The sequence below is a fragment of the Myxine glutinosa genome, chromosome 3, assembly GCF_964187855.1.
Source record: "Myxine glutinosa chromosome 3, kmMyxGlut1.1, whole genome shotgun sequence".
NCBI classification, from domain to species: domain Eukaryota; kingdom Metazoa; phylum Chordata; class Myxini; order Myxiniformes; family Myxinidae; genus Myxine; species Myxine glutinosa.
Window position 1 is genome coordinate 149,428,156 of NC_136263.1, and position 22,773 is coordinate 149,450,928.

At 41.0% G+C, this 22,773-nt stretch overlaps 1 protein-coding gene across 1 annotated transcript in view; it reads right to left on the minus strand.

Moving 5' to 3' along the window:
• Positions 1-528: 528 nt before the first annotated feature.
• Positions 529-22,773, minus strand: part of LOC137416231 (focal adhesion kinase 1-like) — a 26,637-nt gene continuing 4,392 nt past the window's right edge. The window contains exons 3-7 of the mRNA XM_068101759.2: positions 10,964-11,009; positions 8,502-8,584; positions 7,954-8,100; positions 4,906-4,986; positions 529-908 (exon numbers count right to left, since the gene is read on the minus strand). Coding sequence (XP_067957860.2) covers positions 645-908; positions 4,906-4,986; positions 7,954-8,100; positions 8,502-8,584; positions 10,964-11,009 — 621 coding nt within the window. The 3' untranslated portion in view covers positions 529-644. The remainder of the gene's footprint in view (positions 909-4,905; positions 4,987-7,953; positions 8,101-8,501; positions 8,585-10,963; positions 11,010-22,773) is intronic.

Below are 22,773 nucleotides of genomic sequence, written 5' to 3' on the forward strand. Positions count from 1 at the left end.
CTTTCTAGTTTGTATTTTGTAATGAACCAGTATTTGCTAAGAATTGTTTGCTAAGGAGGCAAACGATATGCTGGGAATCTTCTCTGAAATGTTCTCCGCACTCTCTTCGGTGACTTTGCTTTAATGTGCGCGTCATACAGATGCGCTGCTCCACGTTAAATTGCCCCCATTTTTTGTAAACGCATGACAACTAAAAACTTTGTGTCACAGCCAATTTGAAATGGTATTCACAAGCAGATTACTAAAAATGTCAGCATGATCAAAATTTGCTCTTTTTATGGTCCACCCTGCCAGTATAAAATTGTTGTTTCCCTTCCAGTCATGGATAAAAGTGTCCATGCTCTTGTACGTTACTGCAAGTTCACGGAAGTTGCATATACAGCTTCCTATGATGTCAATTTCATTTAAAGGACAAAGCGGAATTTTTTTGATAGTGATCAAATCCATTAATTCTAAGTTCTTGAAATTTCAGCTTTTTGTTTCCCTTTTAAGAGGGTGCAGCTCAATTGTGAAATACAATTCAGGATGTTTAATAATTTATGTTTATTAAAAAAGAAAGTAATGGCAATACAGCCAATTTACGATCGCTAATGCACTCAAGTTAGACAAACAGGTAATTAATCTCGTTGGAAAGAGAAAGTTTATCAACTCTTTGTGCCAGATGAGCTTGTGGAAAGAGGTGGATTGGTTTGTTGGCTCGGAAAGCACTTCATGGTCGGTACTCTATTGCGAGCCTTGTCGACCACGTCCAGAAGGATCTTGGCATCAAGGGCTAAGGCATGACCGGCAGAGAGTAGCTGCTGTACAAATGGTTGCTGTACAATCGTCGATCGATGCTTGTGTAGAGTCTTAGCTTTGATGATGATCTGTGCCAGGTCAGATGTCAAAACTTTTTGAGACATCGCTACCTGCAAAAAAGATAAATAAATAAATAAATACATTGCATGTCACTTTTCATTTAGAAGTAAAATGTCACAATACTTTACAAGTAAGGAAGACGACGACTACTACTACTACTACTACTACTACTACTACTACTACTACTACTACCACCACGACCACCACTACCACTACTACTACTACTACTACGACTACCACTAGTAATCTGCATGCCCAGCTAAAGGGCATATCAATCCCCATGGGGGTTGACCCTTTTTCACTTCATTCCCTTGTAGTTAGGCAGTTAAGAGGAAGCATCGTTCATTTTTTCAGGAAAGCACCAAATTTGGCAAAGATGTAGTATGGACCTATACAATTGTTTTCCTGAGGGGCGCCCAAAAATTCAGAACCCCTGGTGGCCGCCATATTGAATTTCAACATGACCGCCCTCGGTGACCTATTTCCCTCAATAACTTCTATACTATGAGCGATAACACCACAGTTCCAGTGTCTTACCCCATGTTTTCATGGTCTCTGAATCCAATGGGATCAATTGCATAAAGATTGGCATCCATCATCTTTAATTTCAAGATTCTATGAATTCAGCAAAAAAACTTCTATGAATATGGCCAGAACATTTTCATCCCATACTTTGAAGGTCAACTGCGAGACACCAGCAGTGTAGACATTGTATGGGACACCTATCATCCAGACAGCCTAAAATCTGCCACACGTCAAGAGAGGGGGTCCGGATCGCGCCATCGCATTCTACCTGCAACGAAGACACCAGAAAACTGGAAAACTTTCTTGCGGAATGATGAAAACAAGAAGGAGTTGTTAAGATTCTTATCACATATGGTGGTGGATGGTTTGAAAGGAAAGGAGATCTATGCAACTATTGGTGACAGCGTGCTAACATCGCAACCAGATGCCGACATCAAGAACCTGAGCCCATGTACACAAGAAGAAGCGGATACAAAAGTCCTTTTACATGTCCTGGATGCCGTGAAAAAGGGGAGAAAACGGGTATTGATTCTAACTGTAGATTCTGATATTGTGGTCTTGGCAATAGCACACTACTTTACCTACCAGTCACACGGTGTGGAGGAACTCTGGATTGCCATTCGCACTGGTAAATGCTACCGCTACCTTGCCATCCATAAAATTGCCACCGGCCTTGGCCGCAGGAAGTCCGAGTCTTTGCCATTATTTCATGCCTTCACTGGCTGCGACACAGTGTCATTTTTTGCCCAAATTGGGAAAAAGACAGCCTGGAAGGCTTGGGAGGCATACCCCAGCATCACGCAGACCTTTCATGCTCTTGCTTATAGGCCATCTGTGGATGCTATTACTATGGAACTACAGAGCATAGAAAGATATGTTGCCATCCTCTATGACCGGACTACCGAGATAAAGACAGTGAATGACATGCGCCGACACTTGTTCACGAAGAAGGCAAGAACAATTGATCACATTCCCCCAACAGCAGACGCCTTCGAACAACACCTAAAACGTGCATGTTTTCAGGCTGGACACGTATGGAGTCAGGCACTTGTGCCCTACCCAGAACTTACATCACCAGCTGATTTGAGCTGGATGAAAACAGGGACTTCTTGGACACCAATTTGGACCACAATACCACTGATACAGGAGGCATGTTCAGAGCTTACAAGCTGCCATTGTAAGTCGGCCTGTAAAGGCAACTGTAAATGCTCCAGGGCAAATCTGCCCTGCACATCACTGTGTGACTGCGATGGACAGTGCTTGTAGTACTACGCGTCTGTGCGAGAGCCTCCACCTTTCAAGTGCCCACAATATTTTAAGTTAAAACTGCAACTGTGTGTAACTTTGATTAATTAATACCATTCCATTGTTATCAGAGACCAATAAAACAATGTGTATCACTTGGAATTGAAATTTTACCTAAAATACTATGAGAGATTCAAGGAAAATGGAAACACCATGGCGGCCATCTCGAAATTAAAGATGATGGATGCCAATCTTTATGCAATTGATCCCATTGGATTCAGCGACCATGAAAACATGGGGTAAGACACTGGAACTGTGGTGTTATCGCTCATAGTATAGAAGTTATTGAGGGAAATAGGTCACAGAGGGAGAGGGCGGTCATGTTGAAATTCAATATGGCGGCCACCAGGGGTTCTGAATTTTTGGGCGCCCCGCAGGAAAACAATTGTATAGGTCCATACTACATCTGTGCCAAATTTGGTGCTTTCCTGAAAAAATGAACGGTACGCCCTATTTTTCGGTCTTAACTGCCTAAGTACTTGGGACAGTGGGAACACAAGACTTTTGCAAGAATTTGAAATTTGTTCAGGGTGCCGGCGATAGCTCGTTAACTCTTTGCGAAGGACCGTGGGATCTTTAACATCCATCAACTAATGCCGGAAGATGGGACGCCCTCTTAACGTTCATCCGAGGGATGGCCCACAAACTGATGAATTACCCTGCCTGTAAAACACCAGTTTATAACAAAAATAAAACAACAGACAGTTTATAACTAGGCCGAAATTCGAATCCAGGCGAGATAGCTTAACGTCAAGTGTACGTATCTCTTGGACATCCTGGCAACCCGGAAGTAAGAGGTCAGAATTTTTTAAGGCAATGGTAAAAACATGAATTTTTAGGAGAGATTTAAAAACTGCAATTGATCAGGTTGTGTGAAGATTAAAAGGCACAGCATATTCTGGTTGGGAAAGTCAGAATACAGATTAATTAAATTTAATATCAAGCCTCCTAAAGCAAAATTTGAGATTGTCGACTTCTGTTAAAACTACCAGATTCAAATTTGTTACAGTATTTTGTGTTGCGGTTCAATGACCCAGAGTTCATTATTACACAAATTTCAGAAACTATAATGATGCATTTACACCTCATCTCTATTAGCAGGCTAGAGCCATTCAGGACATGGTCTGGTTGCATCTCCATTGACTAATGTGATGCTCAATCTCGGACTGATCACGAAAATCCAGATCCCGGTTTAGCTCTGGTGGCTTCTGGGGCCAGCCCGGTTATGTGTGACGTCACCAATAACATCAGTGGCACATGTCATGTCGTAAACAAATAATCATCATCATATTTTACTTCCATCTCGCTTGGCTTCTTTCCTCTATATTGTCTCGACTTTGAAGGTATGTGGGAGGGTAAAAGATATCAGCATTTCAAAAACGTTTTGGTCCTGTGATAAAATATGGCACGATGAAACATGATAAAATGTGGGAGGATTCCAAAAATATAAAAAGTTTTCATTTTTTCATTTGAATGTGCTGAAAACAAATAATATTCCATATAGTCCTTATTCTTTATCAACTACTCAGTCCACAAGCTATAACGCAAGAAGGTATATGAACAACAACAAGAATAAAAGAACATGAGACACTGCCTGCCATTACTACGCAATACAGAAAATTAACAGTGTGTCAGACTGCGAATTAACCCCTTCCGTACAGAAACAATGCGACAACGTTCCCTTGGGATCGAAGGTGTTGCAAAGGCCTGAGCTGTCAAGACCCAGCAGAAACTGTCAAGAAAGATGCAAACCTGCTAATGGAGAGACAAAGTACTTGAATAACATCTTTCGGCCTACTATAAGACAGCCACTTGTTTGTCTGTGTCATCATTTTTCTCAGAGATGGCTGAACGAATTTTTGTCAAACTTTCAGAGGTTCATTAGTGAGAGTCCTGGAGTGTTTTAGGGGAAAAAAGAAAAAAAATTAATATATATTTTTGAGAATTTTGGAAAAAAGTTTGGATTTTTGGGGATTTCTTTTTCTTTTAATCACTCTATCATGGGTGTGTAGGGACCCCATTCCTTAGTGGGTGAAGGGAAGTCTTGTTGTCGCCCACAAAAATATACCAGGTGACACCAGGTATCCCTGCTAGTAAATTATGCTAAAAAATGCAAAAAACCCATTCGTGACTCGTGGCCCAATGTGAATACAACTCAATGTGATGCATTTGTTTGATAATACTATTATTATATCATAAAGAGTAACACATACATACCTCTCCAACAACATGTCGCTGAAAACAGGGAAGATATGCATCCACATTAATGAGGAGTTTGCGCAAAGCCAATCCGATGTCCTGGAACACAGAATTAAAAATTACAAGTTACCCATGATTACCCAATCACAAGTTACTTTTTAACCAATATTTAAAAGATCAAGGTAAACACTTACATCAACTTTAATGTCTACAATTGTTGTTTCCTTTTCATATTTCTGGTTTAATGCCCTGTAACCATTATCCTGACTCCAATCTCCTCCACTTCAATCTCCACTCCAATCCAACAATCCAAAGTTTGACTTCATCCAGTTAGTCTTTGATGGCGCTGATGCAGTGGGCTCTGTTTAAGACCTTCCACATTTCCAGACGCTAAATTTGGGGTCAGTCTCCATTGCCCCCAAGATACGACGGAAGGTGTGGTGGGTGTAATATGTCTTGAAGGTAGCAATTACCCCTTGGTTGAGTGGTTGGATTGGGGAGGTGGTGTTTGGCGGCAGGAAGATGACCTCGACATTGGGATGGGCCACCTACAACTCCTCAGGATGGCCTGGTGTGTTGTCCACCAGCAAGAGAACCTTGAAGGAGAGGTTATTTTCTGCCATGTACTTCTCCTCTTGAGGGACACAACAGTTATGGAACCAATCCATGAATATGGCAGCTATTACCCACGCCTTTTTGTTCGCCCTCCTAAATACGGGCAGAGTATGTTTGTTTTTGCCCTTGAGAGCATGTGGATTCTGGACATGGTACAGTGTCATCGGCTTCGTCATGCAGTTCCCTTTGGTCTTGGACTACTTGCACGCTTAGGCCCCGTGATTGACTTGAAACAGTGAGCGCAAAAGTTCACGAGCGTGACGAATCACAGCGTGTCAAGGCCGCAGGATGAGAAGAAAGAGTTAGACCCAGGACACGCTGTGTAGACAAACCCGTGCAGGGGTTTTTAGGTAGATGGAGGGTGAGTAGTGTGAACATTGTTTGTGGTGGATGGTGGTGGGGGGTGGTATAGGCCCACAAAAACAGTGAATCGCCTGAGCACAGGGGCCACAAATGTAAACTCAGGTCTCATTTTATAAACCGCGAATAGGCGGGTTCCGAGAATGGAGAATCCACAAATGTCAGGGTTCTATGGTACTTACAATATGTAATCGGTCAATAACCTTCATATAACCTTCCTTGACACACATGAACTCCTATCCACCTACAAGGTCTTCATCCACAGATTGATGGAGTACTGCTCTCCCCTCTGGGCTGGCTCCCCTACCTCACGCCTTGCTCGGCTTGATGCTGTGGAAACTAAGGCCTTTAAGATCATTGGAATCTCTCAAGCTGAGACTGAGTCTATGGGACTATCACTTTCCCATTGCACACAGGTTGGTGGTCTCTGTCTTCTACCACCTCCATTCTGGTTTTCCATGGTTTGCTCTTTCAGTGCTCCCCCTTTTATGAGAGGGTCTGCATCATCAAGTCATTCAATCACACAACAACGAACGATGTAGAATTGTTTTATAAAGTAGGCTGGATTCCGTAACTTATGAGGATGATGATAATGATGATGATGATGATGAGTTACTTATTGTCTATACATAAAAAAATCGATTTCCCCAATCGCTCCGGTAAAACCCAGGCATCTCTCTGTATAATCACTCATTCCATCCGGAAGCAGCAACAACATTCCGGAAGACGGAGAGTGGTGCAGCTAAGCAGAAGAAACAAAAAGATAAGCAAGCAAGTGAAAAAGATTGCTTATTAAATTACCTAAATTATCAAATTTCGGGTTTACGTTACTGCAAGATGATACAGCAACGACACCAGTGGAACGAACCTTTTTACCTGTTAGTGTTGTCGATGGTGCTTAAGAACTAGGCCTGGGTGCAAAAAATAAACTCGACTCGCCTACAGACCACATTGTCGTCCCACTCAAAACCCTGATACTGCTGTTCTTACCTTCAGTATTTTTATGTTTGATTCTTCTTCACCGAAAACAAAGTGTTAGAGCAAAATGTTTATAGATCTATACACAGTAACGCAGTTCTGCACAGTGTTTCAAGGTTGGTGGGGGGTGTGGGAGCCTCTACTACTCCTATGTCCCAGTGGGTGTTAAACTTAAATCAGGGTCTGGGTGTGCAATAAGTGAACAGTTCTGCTTCAAGTGAAGCCATTCTTTGTTTTTCTTTGGAGTCCACCTACTTTCAAGGGTTACTGAAGAGAGCTAGCTTGTTATGCTCGATTGCATCTCTAATTGGTGTGGTTCTATAGTAAATGCTCTTTTACCATCATATTATACTCTTGTGTTCCTAAATCTTCAATTTGCCTGATTATTGCTTCTACCTGTTCATCAACAATTTCCTTGGAATCTAGCACAAGTAGGAATTAGGATTGCCCACACTTTCCATGATGGAAGTGAATGCGCCAACCTGAAATCTGAAAGGTGATCTGGACATGGTTCACATGTGAAGAAAATCACGTGGGACTTTATCAAATATTGATCAGGACATTAGTGGCTACAACCTTGCCAAGTTTCATGTTTTTACTTGAAAGCGCAAAATACTTTCACCATATGTCTGTACCAAGCCTGGTGTTGGCTTAGCGGTTAGGGTGCCGGCTTGGGATCCTAGGATCCTGGGTTTGAATCCCTCGATCGCTGAATCAATGCCAGGGGGATTGACTCAGCCTGTCATCCTTCCGAGGTCGGCAAATTGAGTACCAGTTCACAGGTAATTCCCTGTGTGTCGCAAGAGGCGACTAACAGGGTTGGCGGCAGGAAGGGTATCAAAACATAAAACATTGCTTTAAAAAGGGGACCACGGTGCCCCAAAAAGAGCCAACCCCCGCTTTGCGGGGAAAAATGGCCTCTAAAGGTGGTTCCTTATAGCTTATATAGCTGTACTAATAGTCAGGTTGGGAATCAAACCCTGACTCGACAACCCACAGGTAGGTACACTACCTCTGCAAAATCCTGTCGGATTGTCACATAAAGCTTGAACTTAAGAAAAGAGCAACAAATCTAAAGCTTTCGTAATAAAGCCAAGACTGTGACAACAGTACCTGCACTCTTGTTATGCACTCTTCCGAAAGTGTGGCGTGGGGTGTGTGAACAAGGACAGAAATGGCTTTCACCAGGTCAACCACAGCTGCAAATACATCATCATTGTCTCTTTGCATCTCTGCGTGAGTGAGTCCAAGTGAAGAGACCTGCGTCGTACATACAAACATCAATTTGAAACATCTCTATTGGAAAACTCCGACTCCAAAGTTCAAGCTTTCAAGCAGGTGTTAAAAATGTAATCAAGTGTGAAACAGTTGAGAGTAACAGCATAATAGCTATTAGGTAACATTGGAATGGGTAGTGGTTTCCTTCAACAAACAGTACAGTGGATTTTAAAGCTATTTTCCTGGCGCCTAAATATTTTGGAACACGGAATCAAAGCAGCATCGTCAATGAAGTCATTTGCAGATTAAAACAAGTCACCGCACAAATGTCTTATCTCCCAAAAAGCAAGCTGCTTTGGACTGCAGAAATTTAGTGTTGCATTTAACTCCTGTTTGCTTAAATAATTTGCACCAGCTTTAGTGGTGTTTCACATCCATCTCACCATGGTAATTTGGCCTGAATCCTCTGGTGTATCACCTTTAGCGCTTGCTGAACTCTGATTCTCTGAAGCAATGCATGAATTGCCTGAAAAAAAAGAAACATTCAACATGTTAGATAGGTTGCTGAGCCAACAACAGATATCGAGCCAAACTTTCATCTCGGAATCACGTTTTTAAATGTACACATATATTGTCACGTTCCCGCCCCTCATCACGACTGTTAACCAGCTGGATGCAAATTAGCCGCAAAACGCTGAAGATGTGCCTTTGCGAATGGCCAAATTAACGAGGCGAACCCCGAGTGGTTTGCACTGCCTCATCACTCTGAACAAGGTTGGATAAAATTCCGGTTTTCAACACCTATCGATGTATGCAACATTGATGAATGTTAAAAACATCAATGTGTGCAACATCCTTCAAAAGAACGTTAGACAGGAGGACCTGTCTGCCAGCCCTGGTTTGTGCGGATGACAAATATCCCAAAGTGTCATACATGAAGTGGAGGCACGTTATCATTGCCACCTTGAACAAATTGAATTCCTGCTCTCGACTGCATGGGCACTGCATCAAAAGCACAGCTGTTCCTCTGTGTATGAATGCTTTGGTGTGTTTGTGTTAGAGGAATAGGGGAGGAGTCCCATGGCCTGGCTCCTACCCTGAAAGTTTTGTCTCAATTGGACATGTGGTTGCTGAGAAAAAACGAGGTTTAGACCGTACAGACGGACGGACAGACAACCCGAAAACATAATGCTTCTGACCACCTTCGGGGGCAGAGGCATAAAAAGTCTGATTATTGAATAAATCTCTTTGTTTGAAAACTTGATTTAATCCAATTACTTTTATTAAAATTTTTGAAATATTGGCCAACAAAAGTGAATGTCAAAAGATGATGTCTTCATGCAGAGTTTGACAGTGTTAAAAGACAGGCTTTGCAGGCAACTTTTTGGTATGTTACAAAGTTTTCATCAATCCTACATGAAACCTACAAAGTCAATACTACAAAGTGACCTGGAAGAAGCAAAAAAATGAGAGAGGGAGAGTGACAGAGAGAAACAGAGCGAGAGGGAAAGAGAGAGAGTCAGAGAGAGAGAGAGATAGAGATAGAGATAGAGATAGAGATAGAGATAGAGAAAGAGAAAGAGAAAGAGAGAGAGAGAGAGAGAGAGAGAGAGAGAGAAATCTTTGCATTTTTATTATGAAACATAGCAAATTAGAGAATCCATAGAACACCTAACGCATGTTGTGTTGAGGTATATTATTCAAATTAAATAAAAAAACTATTTTAAAAGTTGTATAAAAAAATTCCGGATTTTTACCACCATTGTGCAGTCTTATACATCACCTTGTTTAACATGTCGAACTACTGCAAAACTGGGGTTTTTTGGAAGTGATACGAAGGTGATTTGTGCACTACAGTGTTCAAGTATATAGTTATATTTAAATAAAATAAAGATTTTAAAGGTCACATATAAAAAAATAATTCCGGAAGTTTAGCGCCGTTGACGCAGTGGCTATTGCGCCACCTTATCTAACATGTTCATAACTAAAGGATTAGTTCTTCATACTTTTTTGTGTCTTTTATGATGTCTTTAAAACAGTAAGTTTCCTGTTTGGAATGATTTTCAATTTTGTTTATTTGCCAAACAGGCAGACAGACTTTTAAAAAGTCTCACTCCTCTGTGAGTAAATTTTTTTAATCCATTTTAAATTCAGGATGTAACAACAAAATGTGAAAAAGTCAATGCGTGTAAATACTTTTTGAAGGCACTGTAAGTGACCCTAAAATAAACTATATGCTCGACTGAATTAATTTTAGAAAATGCTACTTAGCCAATTGTTTAATTAGTGATGTGGAACAAGTACCAGATGAGTCTGCCAATGACAACTGAAAAATCTGTTTTCTAGGAAAGGATTGTTCAAAAGCAAACAACATACTTTGTTGGTTTATCTATCTCATTCAATGTGTTGCATCCTCATATGAACGAAAGCACCATGTACATTTTCTTCAGTTTTCCAGGTTTATTCAGGGGTTATTCAGGAGTTATTCAGTTATTCAGTACTTCAGGGGAGGAAAGAGTTGCATTGATTGCAACATGTTGACTGTGCAAGTGGAAGATGTCAGAAATCCAGCAATGAAAGTGGCCACCAAAGTGGCCTCTGAAGTCCACTCAAAAAAGTTGTTATGAGTGTCTAATTCTTCTCCGATATTTATTACAGAAGGATACATTTCACAAGAGCTTTGTTAAGCAATTGAATGTGTGTAGGAGTATTCATTTGGCATGCCTTTAAAAATTGGGCAATCATATGGAAAATAAAACAAGAAAATGAATCATTTCAACGACTTTGTACGCATGAATATATTCCCCTATCTTTGCTTCGTTCTCACACTTTATATTTCCTCTTTCATAATACATATTGCATAACAAAATATATAAAGTTGCCCGCTATGATTGAGATGACTTACTTGTATTTTTGATCTTTTGGTATATTAATGGTTCATAATCCTCTTCCTGCAATAAACAAATTCCATCATTAGTGTTCCGTGTCCGCGACCCAATCCATGCACAGTAATATATAGCAGCATCTAAGAGGACCATTCATTCAAAAAATACTGTTACTCATTCCACAACAAAATAAACATTGTAATGCTGTGGGTATCAAATTATAGACACAGCTTGCATTCCAAAGCAAACTCAAATACAACTTCATAATAATGATGAATTTAAAAATGAAGACTCGTTTTGAAGTTTTTACTGAAGTTTTTACTGGTAGTTTTTACTGGTTCAAACTGGTAGGTTCGTTATGGAGTGTTTAAAGCATACACATACTCACATATAACTGAACATGCAATGCCATGTTATTGTTGTTTCAAATCATCAGACACAGCGAGCCAAGTTGTATATGGTAGAGCGGGTTCGTTTGTTTTGTCTCTTGCATGGCTCCTGTTTGATGTTGATCCCAAAACAAAGGTCGGCTCAAAAACAAAATGAAAATGTAGACTTTTGGTCTCCTTGCAAGTGCTGAATGCATAAATCAGTTTACATATACAAACTCGAACCTGGCATGCTAGTTTAAAGTAGGCCCGACTCCTCTTTCACTGTAAACAAAACCTCATTCAAAGAGAAGATGTTTTGGATCAGCTTCTGAGTTCAGCACGTCGGTTACAGCCACTGTACAAAAAACAGTTCGTAAGAAAAAAATCCCTATTTGTACTCGTGTACTAGTGGACTAAGTGTAGACAAGAACAAACTTGAATATCATAATGCAAATTAAAGTTGCCAAAATGACTGTTTTGCAGCTCTTCTATATTGAAAAATAATCAGATGCATCTAGGGCATGTGAGAAGTGATCTAGAGTGATCTGAATGTTCAGTGTAAAATGAAAAATGGTGGGAAAAAAACTTTTGGAGAGAAAAAAACAATTAAAATAGCAGGCCGAACAAGATGGAAAAGAGCCACACTAGTATGAATCGACTTTAGCAGGCCGAACGAGATGGAAAAGAGCCACACTAGTATGAATCGAATTTTTATTTTAGGCAAGGAAATTCATTCACTAGCCCAAAACCACCTGAGATGTTTGTCTTCATGATGCTGCCAATGCAGTCTCTTGGCAAAGGTCATGATGAGTGATTGAGTTGTGTTTGGTGGTTTTCCGTTACCTTCCTAGTAGTCAGTCTGGGCAGGAATTTGGAAATCGAATGGGGTGCTGGTGTCGCGAAATAAATCCGCCCCCGTATAAACTCTCCCCCCGGCGAATATGTACCGGTATAAACTCGCCCCCCCGGCGGATACGTTTCTTGCCCCCATCAGAATAGAATCGCCCCCCCCATTCTCGTTTGCGGATATATAAATATACATATGGAAATATTGGTTTACAAGAGGGGACGTGATAAAAGTACCACTAATATTACTACTAATATATTGTTTGGGGAATTGATTGAGTGCGGACTTACACATTTTCGCAATCTTTTTAAGACATACTTGAACACTTGATATAGTAATTTTATTGATAGATATTTATTGGTTTATTTTTTATTTTGGTTATGGTTTTATGGTTTTTATGGTTTTATGGTTATTTTATGGTTATTTTAATGGTTATTTTATGACTATTTATGGTTATTTTTGGTTATTTTATGGTTATTTTTATGGTTGTTTTTATGGCTATTTATGGTTATTTTATGGTTATTTTTGGTTATTTTATGTTATTTTATGTTATTTTATGTTATTTTTGGTTATTTTTATTTATTTTTATGGTTATTATGGTTTTATTTTTATTGGTTTACACCAATATTCAGTTGCTCTAGTTGTAGATTAATTGTAAAAGAACTCTTCCACAATCACCGAGAGCTATACAATTGTTACACTTTTTCCCAAGTTTGAATATCTGCTGAAACATGTACATATATATTATGAGGGGGCGAGTTTGTCACGGGGGAGAGTCTATTTCGTGGCAGGGGGGCGAATCTATTTCGAGGGGGGCGAATCTGTACCGGTACAGAATCGCCGGGGGCGGATCTGTTTCGGGGGCGGATCTGTTTCGGGGGCGGATCTGTTTCGTGACACCGGCACCGACTCGCCTATTCTTAATGGGAGACTACGGGATATTTAAGATCCATAAACATCTAGTGCTGTTAGACGGGTCATCTGGTTTAACATCTTCCTGGGGATGGCGAATACATGTTGATGCCTCATCTTGTGTGTGCGAAATACCAGGTTGACAATTTAAGGTTTGGTCGAGATTTGAACCCAAGCGAGACAGCTTAAAGGGGAGTGTGCATATTTCTAAGCTATCCTGCTAACCAGAGACGACTATTACACTCACATAAGAATGTGTTCTAAATCATATAACTGACAGTGGTTAGAAAATCTGTGGCCTAGCATTTCAGTACAAAAGTAGTCTAAAGGAGTCATTTCAAGGTAACTTGTCAAAGTACTACTTCACAAAGTGTATTCACAACATTATTTTAACACCACAGACTTATAGACCCAGACAGTAACTTTTCGCACCTTACAGTTGAAAAAAGGAACATGAGAGTCTTGCTCATGCACCATGCGTCATTTAAGTATATGCCGCATCATAAGCAAGTAAGGACAATTATGTTTCGACCGCAGAGAGAAGAATTATTTTCAAAATTTTAAGCAAAATTACAAGTCTCCCCTCTGGGCTGGTGCTCCTGCCTCACACCTACCTCGGCTTCACGCTGTTGAAACCAAAGCTTTCAGAATCATTGGAATCTTCCACGATGAAACTGATTGTGAGGGCCTTTCTCTCTCTCACCGCAAGCAGGTTGGTGGTCTTTCTGTCTTCTACCGACTCCTATCCGGCCTTGCTCCCCCAGCTCTGTCTGTGCTCTGTTCCCCAAATATTCCTACAGGACGTACAAGATCTTCCTGCAACCCTCTTATGGTTAAACTGCCGAAATCAAGACTCTCTATTCACCTTCACTCTTTTATTCCGCTTTTCTCCCACCTCTGGAACAAACTCCCTCACTCTCTTCAATCCCACTCCTCCCTCCAGGTCTTTAAAACAGCTGTTAACCACCATCTCTTATCTTCCCCCATCCAAAACCTTGATCTTTTATACCCCCGTTAATTCACCCCAGATCCACTTTTTTGAAATTCAGACTTCTTTTCTGGAAGTCCTACCAGTGTCCTTGTGTTTTATTCCTCGCCCCCCCCCCCCCCCCCTTCCCGTGTCTCCTCCCCCAAGCCCTCTCCCTCCCAAAGATCTCCCGATGTCCCTGCTCTCAAATGTTGTACTTGTGTGCTTCCCTCTCTCTTCCCATCTTGTCTCCCGCTCCCTTTATCTTATGTTTTATGTGTCAGTTTGTATTTTTGTGATTAATGTTAGCTCTAGCACGAGCCTCGATGTTGTATACATAAAATAAAATAAAAATAATCTGAAGGAGACACCTTTTGCAAAAGACTAGCACACCACTGACACAGTTTTAACCACCAATCGATGGTGAGCTGGGAGGATGGCCACTGAACCGCCTTGCCTAGGTTTGCATCTCGACCAAGCTATAAACTGTCATCCAGGTCCTTCGCAAAAAGATCCCACGTTGTCCTTTGCAAATATTGCCGGCATTCTAGCCAAATTCCAAATTTGTGCGATAACCTACAAGGGGAACCGCATCTGTGTCACACTGTCACAACCACGCCCGTAGTGGTATGCACCAGTAGCCACAGGCTGCATATGAAATGAATGAAAAAAATGGATGCTGCAATTCAGAAGTATGAAGATGTTTGCATGAAGATGTAATGTTTCAGAGGAAGAATAGTGGAAGTGTGAAAATGCATTTGCACAATGGACGCTCTGCCGAAACAGCTTTATCTGGAAAACGGGCTCGACTTTCAAAGCAGGTCGAAATGACCTTTGTAGTATGGCTAGTTTTTCAGTCTGGGGGCATGGCTTAGGGTGCAGCAACTAATGGCTTAAGACTAATTGAATATCGCACCAACCCACAGGAGAAGGATTTAAAACCCAATAATAATGATTGGACATTAATTAATAATAACAAAAGTAATACTATGGGGAAAAACACGAGTGAAGGCGAAAATTTAAGGTTGAGTAAAGTCGTTAGTTTTTATTCACTCGTGAACAGCAACTGGATGCTGGTTAAATCAATTTGCCGCAGTGCTCCCTGTATATTAACACCTGTGGAATCCAAGGTATCGATGATAACTATCCAACTCATTGTAAAAAGACACCATGGGTTCTTCAACATGTACTATCAACCAATACTAGCAGATGGGATACCTTGATGCAAATCCAAGGGATGACACATTCATTGATGAACTGCCCCACCTGGAGAATACCTGAGTGGTAGTTTGTAGTCGAATGGGGAATCTAACCGAGAGCAAACACTTCAAAGATGAGATGCACTCCCTACTTATGATCTCTCCTGTCAACTCTAATCTAAAGAATGTTTGGAGCACATGATGTCATCAATCAGACAAACTGAAACTCCAGTTTAAAAAGGAAGTTGGGATTTTCAAATGTGATCTTTAATCTGATCTTTAAAATAAACTTGTAATACGTTTTTGAGAAATGAGGAAGTTTGTGGTTTGAAGTGCACCTAACTTTGTTTCCTTAGTGAAAATATAAGTTATGACTTCCGCCACCAAAGGTGGACAGAGGTAATGTTTTCACCCCTATTTGTCTGTCTGTTAGCAGGATATCTCAAAACGTCATGGAAGGATTCGGACGGAATTTGGTGTTCAGGTTGGGTGTATGATAAGGAAAAATCGATTCAATTTTAGTGAAGATCTGAATGCGTATCCGGATAGAAGATTAAAAAAAAAATTTAAGTGATTCTTCGCCATTGAGAGATTGGGCAAAAAACGATATATAGAATGATATTTCAAAAAGTTGTGGATGGATTTGAACGAAACCTGGTTAGAGTTAGATATGTTGGGTGTGTGACAAGGACGAATTCACTTGATTTTGATGAAGATCTGGATCTGGATACTATAATTATTAAATTTTTTATAGTCGCTCTTCATCATTGAGAGATAGGGTTAAAAAAATAGTTACGTTTGTGTGGGTAGCGATACCTTAGAACCAGGTAGAGTGTATAGATTAGCATGCTCCAATTGTCGTGAAGAAGAAGAACCACCATGTAATCTATATAATAATAGCGTAAGGACTCGACATTGTTATCCCTTTTACGCCGCACCCAGTGATCCGATGCTCACGGCACTAATGGATTTACCATCTACGAACCGCGCTCTTTGTTTATCACGTACAGCCATACTCGAAAAATCTGAATTAGCCGACGTTGGGGCCCAAAAGCATCCGATTAACTGCCGATACGACGCCATCTTACGACGCCATCGTATTGGCATCTGCTGGGCGAAGGCGAAGCAAGCCGTCCGCTGATTGGACAGGCGAAGGCGAAAGCAAGCCGTCCACTGAGTGGACAATCCAGAGCATGCATTTGTGCCTGTGTCGGCGATCGTTGTTCATATATGCACTCTTCATTCTCATCTTTCTTCCTAACTCTTACTCGGACAAGCAAATCCCCTATGCCATCCATAATGGTACACTCTATCCATACACCACATCCTCCCTTCCGTGGATGTTCCACAGGTTTCGGCTAGTAAGTAGGGATTTGTTTAGCCCGGATGTCGTGTAAGGTGTATCTTCATCCCCATTACGAGGAGTGGGTTATGTTAATTAGCTCAGGGATTTTGGGTAATTTATCCCTTGTATGTCGTTATCTCTGTAATTTATTTCCTATGTCCCTTTTGGCACCACACCATAGACATTAGCCAGAATCACACATTTAAACACCATAATTAAAAACCTACCGCAGGCCAGGACATTGAGCGCTGCAGCTGATGACATTGACTTTGTAAACGGGCGGGCCGAGGGCCATGCCCAGAAGGGCACTGATTGGTGGGAGTTTTGATTGGCACAAAGCTTGCTCGTAAGATGGGACTTGCTGATAGGAACAGGGAAGGACTGGTAGGGAGTGACTCGCTGATTGGTGAAGCACCCCGGATGACATCAGAGCCTAGGTGATAAAAGAACGTGCTGGTGGACATTTTGTTCTCTTCTCCTTGGCTCCTCGCTCTGACCTAATTCCTTCTTGTGCTTTTTCTCGCCTAGACCTCGTACGAGCGGTGGCATTTTTCTCTCGGGCTCAAGGGAGCGATTTTGAACAGCCGTGTTTGGAGATCTTGCTGGTGGTCATGAGGAGGAAGAGCCACGGCTTTCTAAGCAAGAGCGATGGGTGGACGAGCACTGCTGGCTCGCTGCAGTGTGACACACAGCAAGGCCTGGGTACCCGCCAACGGATGAGTGGTTCCCGCCAAAGCACTGAGCCGATTTTGACGACCCCTGACGAGACACCCCGGCCAAGTTGAGTTAAGTACACACAGACGCCTATTTAATTTCAGTTATTTTTTCCTTTTGTCTGTCTTTGGATATGTTTGTATGGACAACCCAATTTAGGAATTTAGTTTATCATGCATTTTCTTTGTACCAGCATTTATTTAAATAAACCTGTTATTTTTGTACATTTTAAATCCGTTTTCGTTTGAGTTATTTTTTTCAGGTGTGGAGACGTCGAGTGGAAGCCGTTCAGGTAAGACTCCGGTTTCCTCTCTCCCTCTTGGTCCCCCACCCATATTATCTGCCATTTGATTGAATGCCTCGGGGTAACAGCTCGTTTGGTCATCCGTGCTACCCTAAGGTGTTTATCAATGGTAGTCACATGACAATATTTATAGCACGATATCTCAAATGGTTATTGACGAATTTGAACGAAACTTGGTAAGCATGTTGGGTGTGTGACAAGGATGAATTGATTCGATATTGTCGAAAATCCGGATCTGCATACTATACTTAAAAAAAAAATTTAAATCGTTCTTCATCATTGAGAGATGGGGCCAAAACCGATATATATAATGATATTTCAAAAAGTTGTGATGGATGTGGATGAAACTTGGTAGACATGTTGGGTGTGTGACAAGGAAGAATTGATTAGATTTTGGTGCACATCGGAATTCGAATCCAGATACGAGAATTTTATATTTTCAAATACATTTTTCACCATTGAGAGATGGTGCCAACAAATATTTATAGCATAATATCTCAAAACGTTATGGATGGATTTGGACAAAACCTGGCAGACATGTTGGATGGGTGACAAGGATGAATTGATTCGATTTTGGTGAAGCTCTGGATATGAATATTACAGTTTTTTTTCTTTTTTTTTTAATCGTTCATCTTCATTGAGAGAAGGGGCCAAAAGCGATATGTAGAATGATATTTCAAAAAAGTTCTGGACGGATTTGGGACAAAACTTGGTAGACATGTTGGGTGTGTGACAAGGACGAATTGATTCGATTTTGGTGAAGATCCGGATCTGGACACGATAATTTTATATATATTTTTAAAGTCGTTCTTCATCATTGAGAGAAGGGGCCAAAAGCGATATGTAGAATGATATTTCAAAAAAGTTCTGGACGGATTTGGGACAAAACTTGGTAGACATGTTGGGTGTGTGACAAGGACGAATTGATTCGATTTTGGTGAAGATCCGGATCTGGACACGATAATTTTATATATATTTTTAAAGTCGTTCTTCATCATTGAGAGAAGGGGCAAAAAGCAATATGTAGAATGATATTTCAAAAAAGTTCTGGACGGATTTGGGACAAAACTTGGTGGACATGTTGGGTGCGTGACAAGGACCAATTGATTCGATTTCGGTGAACATTGGAATCCGGATCCAGATACGAGAATGTTTTATTTTTAAAGACATTCTTCACCATTGAGAGATGGCGCCAACAAATATTTATAGGATGATATCTCAAAAACATACGGACAGATTCGGACAAACCATTCGCAGGTATGCTCTCTACCGAATGCCATTCGCGTTTAACAAAGACATGGCTCTAAAACCTTGTGTGGCTGCAAAACTCTTGAAATGTGTATACACTTCAAAGAAGAGATCTTTATAAATAAAAAGTTTAAAAATAAATCTCCATATAACACTATAAAAAGTTTGGTCCAAGCGTTCGGGGAAGTGTAGGCGGACATGTGATTGCCATAAAAGTTTGTTTTGGCTCAGAAATGTGAAACATTCATTCAGCAAATAATATCCATCGCATAAAAGGATTTAGATTGAACATTAAGTTGATCACCAACACAGCTGTATTTTACACTCTCATGTTCCTTAGCTTGTCTACCCTTGTTCATTCTGTATCGATTATATCTTTTTCATGCCTGATGTCACCAGCTTCCCTCGTTCCTTTGACCTCACACTCCTGTACTCCCTTACTTTACCTCTCCCTCCCAATACTTTCTATCTCCATCCCACTCACAACACCGTGCAATCGTTCCGAGAATGCGAGGAATATCTGCTCTGGTTTCTCCATTCATCTATTCCTGGATTGAGCCGAGAGAATGCACATGTATATTCGCACCCATGAAAAGCAGACCAGAGATTTCATGCCGTCGAGAAATGGAACTTGTGGGATGGAGGGGAAATACTTCACTTGACAATGCACATGGCAAGGGAATGATATTATTAGAACTGGGAAACTGTAACCCGATACCTACTTACTACCTTCAAAGTAATTGTACCGTCTTTTCTAGAATGATTATATATATTGTTTTGTGAATTGTGACAGAGTCCTTTGCTTCATCAAATTCAAGTTTTGTTGCACTCCGATTCTGTGTTTATGAGTTCCCAATTTCCAAGGAAATAACAGTCGAGTTAAAACAACTTCTCAGCTTGTGCTGTCAGTCACAGGTTCAAGTCCACATGTGCTGTAACCGGCGTGCTTATGCTGTGAATAAGGAGGTGGAATCACTTAATCCTTCGGAGGGAACGTTTCCGTGTCCATTGTTACCTACACCAGCGAAGGTGAACGGAGGTTATGTCTTCATCCCTGTCTGTTTGTCTGTTAATTGTCTGTTAATTGTCTGTTTGTCTGTCTGTTTTTTGTGTGTTTTTTTCTGCGAACAGGATGTATCAAAAATGTCGGACGAAATTTCGTGGAGAGGTTGGGTATGTAACAAAGACGACATTTCGTGGAGAAGTTGGGTATGTAACAAAGACGAAATTTCGTGGAGGTTGGGTATGTAACAAAGACGACATTTCGTGGAGGTTGGGTATGTAACAAAGACGACATTTCGTGGAGGTTGGGTATGTAACAAAGACGACATTTCGTGGAGAGGTTGCGTATGTAACAAAGACGAAATTTCGTGGAGAAGTTGGGTATGTAACAAGGACGAAATTTCGTGGAGGTTGGGTATGTAACAAAGACGAAATTTCGTGGAGAGGTTGGGTATGTAACAAAGACGAAATTTCGTGGAGGTTGGGTATGTAACAAAGACGACATTTCGTGGAGGTTGGGTATGTAACAAAGACGACATTTCGTGGAGGTTGGGTATGTAACAAAGACGACATTTCGTGGAGAGGTTGGGTATGTAACAAAGACGAAATTTCGTGGAGAAGTTGGGTATGTAACAAGGACGAAATTTCGTGGAGGTTGGGTATGTAACAAAGACGACATTTCGTGGAGGTTGGGTATGTAACAAAGACGACATTTCGTGGAGGTTGGGTATGTAACAAAGACGACATTTCGTGGAGGTTGGGTATGTAACAAAGACGACATTTCGTGGAGAGGTTGCGTATGTAACAAAGACGAAATTTCGTGGAGAAGTTGGGTATGTAACAAGGACGAAATTTTGTGGAGGTTGGGTATGTAACAAAGACGACATTTCGTGGAGGTTGGGTATGTAACAAAGACGACATTTCGTGGAGAGGTTGGGTATGTAACAAAGACGAAATTTCGTGGAGAAGTTGGGTATGTAACAAGGACGAAATTTCGTGGAGGTTGGGTATGTAACAAAGACGAAATTTCGTGGAGAGGTTGGGTATGTAACAAAGACGAAATTTCGTGGAGAAGTTGGGTATGTAACAAAGACGAAATTTCGTGGAGAAGTTGGGTATGTAACAAGGACGGAATTTCGTGGAGAGGTTGGGTATGTAACAAGGACAAAATTTCGTGGAGGTTGGGTATGTAACAAAGACGAAATTTCGTGGAGGTTGGGTATGTAACAAAGACGAAATTTCGTGGAGAAGTTGGGTATGTAACAAAGACGAAATTTTGTGGAGAGGTTGGTATGTATCAAGGACGAAATTTCGTGGAGAAGTTGGGTATGTAACAAGGACGGAAATTCGTGGAGGTTGGGTATGTAACAAAGACGAAATTTCGTGGAGGTTGGGTATGTAACAAAGACGAAATTTCGTGGAGAGGTTGGGTATGTAACAAAGACGAAATTTCGTGGAGAGTTTGGTATGTAACAAGGACGAAATTTTGTGGAGAGTTTGGTATGTAACAAGGACGAAATTTCGTGGAGAGGTTGGTATGTAACAAGGACGAAATTTCGTGGAGAGGTTGGTATGTAACAAGGACGAAATTTCGTGGAGAGGTTTGGTATGTAACAAGGACGAAATTTCGTGGAGAGTTTGGTATGTAACAAGGACGAAATTTCGTGGAGAGTTTGGTTTGTAACAAGGACGAAATTTTGTGGAGAGTTTGGTATGTAACAAGGACGAAATTTCGTGGAGAGGTTGGTATGTAACAAGGACGAAATTTCGTGGAGAGGTTGGTATGTGTCAAGGACGCAATTCCTGGAGAGGTTTGGTATGTAACAAGGACGAAATTTCGTGGAGAGTTTGGTATGTAACAAGGACGAAATTTTGTGGAGTTTGATATGTAACAAGGACGAAATTTCGTGGAGGTTGGTATGTAACAAGGACGAAATTTCGTGGAGAGGTTGGTATGTTCAAGGACGAAATTTCGTGGAGAGGTTCGTTATGTAACAAGGACCAAATTTTGTGGAGAGGTTGGGTATGTAACGAGGACTAAATTTTGTGGAGATGTTCGGTATGTAACAAGGACCAAATTTCGTGGAGAGTTTGGTATGTAACAAGGACGAAATTTCGTGGAGGTTGGGTATGTAACAAAGACGAAATTTCGTGGAGAGGTTGGGTATGTAACAAAGACGAAATTTCGTGGAGAAGTTGGGTATGTAACAAAGACGAAATTTCGTGGAGAAGTTGGGTATGTAACAAGGACGGAATTTCGTGGAGAGGTTGGGTATGTAACAAGGACAAAATTTCGTGGAGGTTGGGTATGTAACAAAGACGAAATTTCGTGGAGGTTGGGTATGTAACAAAGACGAAATTTCGTGGAGAAGTTGGGTATGTAACAAAGACGAAATTTTGTGGAGAGGTTGGTATGTATCAAGGACGAAATTTCGTGGAGAAGTTGGGTATGTAACAAGGACGGAAATTCGTGGAGGTTGGGTATGTAACAAAGACGAAATTTCGTGGAGGTTGGGTATGTAACAAAGACGAAATTTCGTGGAGAGGTTGGGTATGTAACAAAGACGAAATTTCGTGGAGAGTTTGGTATGTAACAAGGACGAAATTTTGTGGAGAGTTTGGTATGTAACAAGGACGAAATTTCGTGGAGAGGTTGGTATGTAACAAGGACGAAATTTCGTGGAGAGGTTGGTATGTAACAAGGACGAAATTTCGTGGAGAGGTTTGGTATGTAACAAGGACGAAATTTCGTGGAGAGTTTGGTATGTAACAAGGACGAAATTTCGTGGAGAGTTTGGTTTGTAACAAGGACGAAATTTTGTGGAGAGTTTGGTATGTAACAAGGACGAAATTTCGTGGAGAGGTTGGTATGTAACAAGGACGAAATTTCGTGGAGAGGTTGGTATGTGTCAAGGACGCAA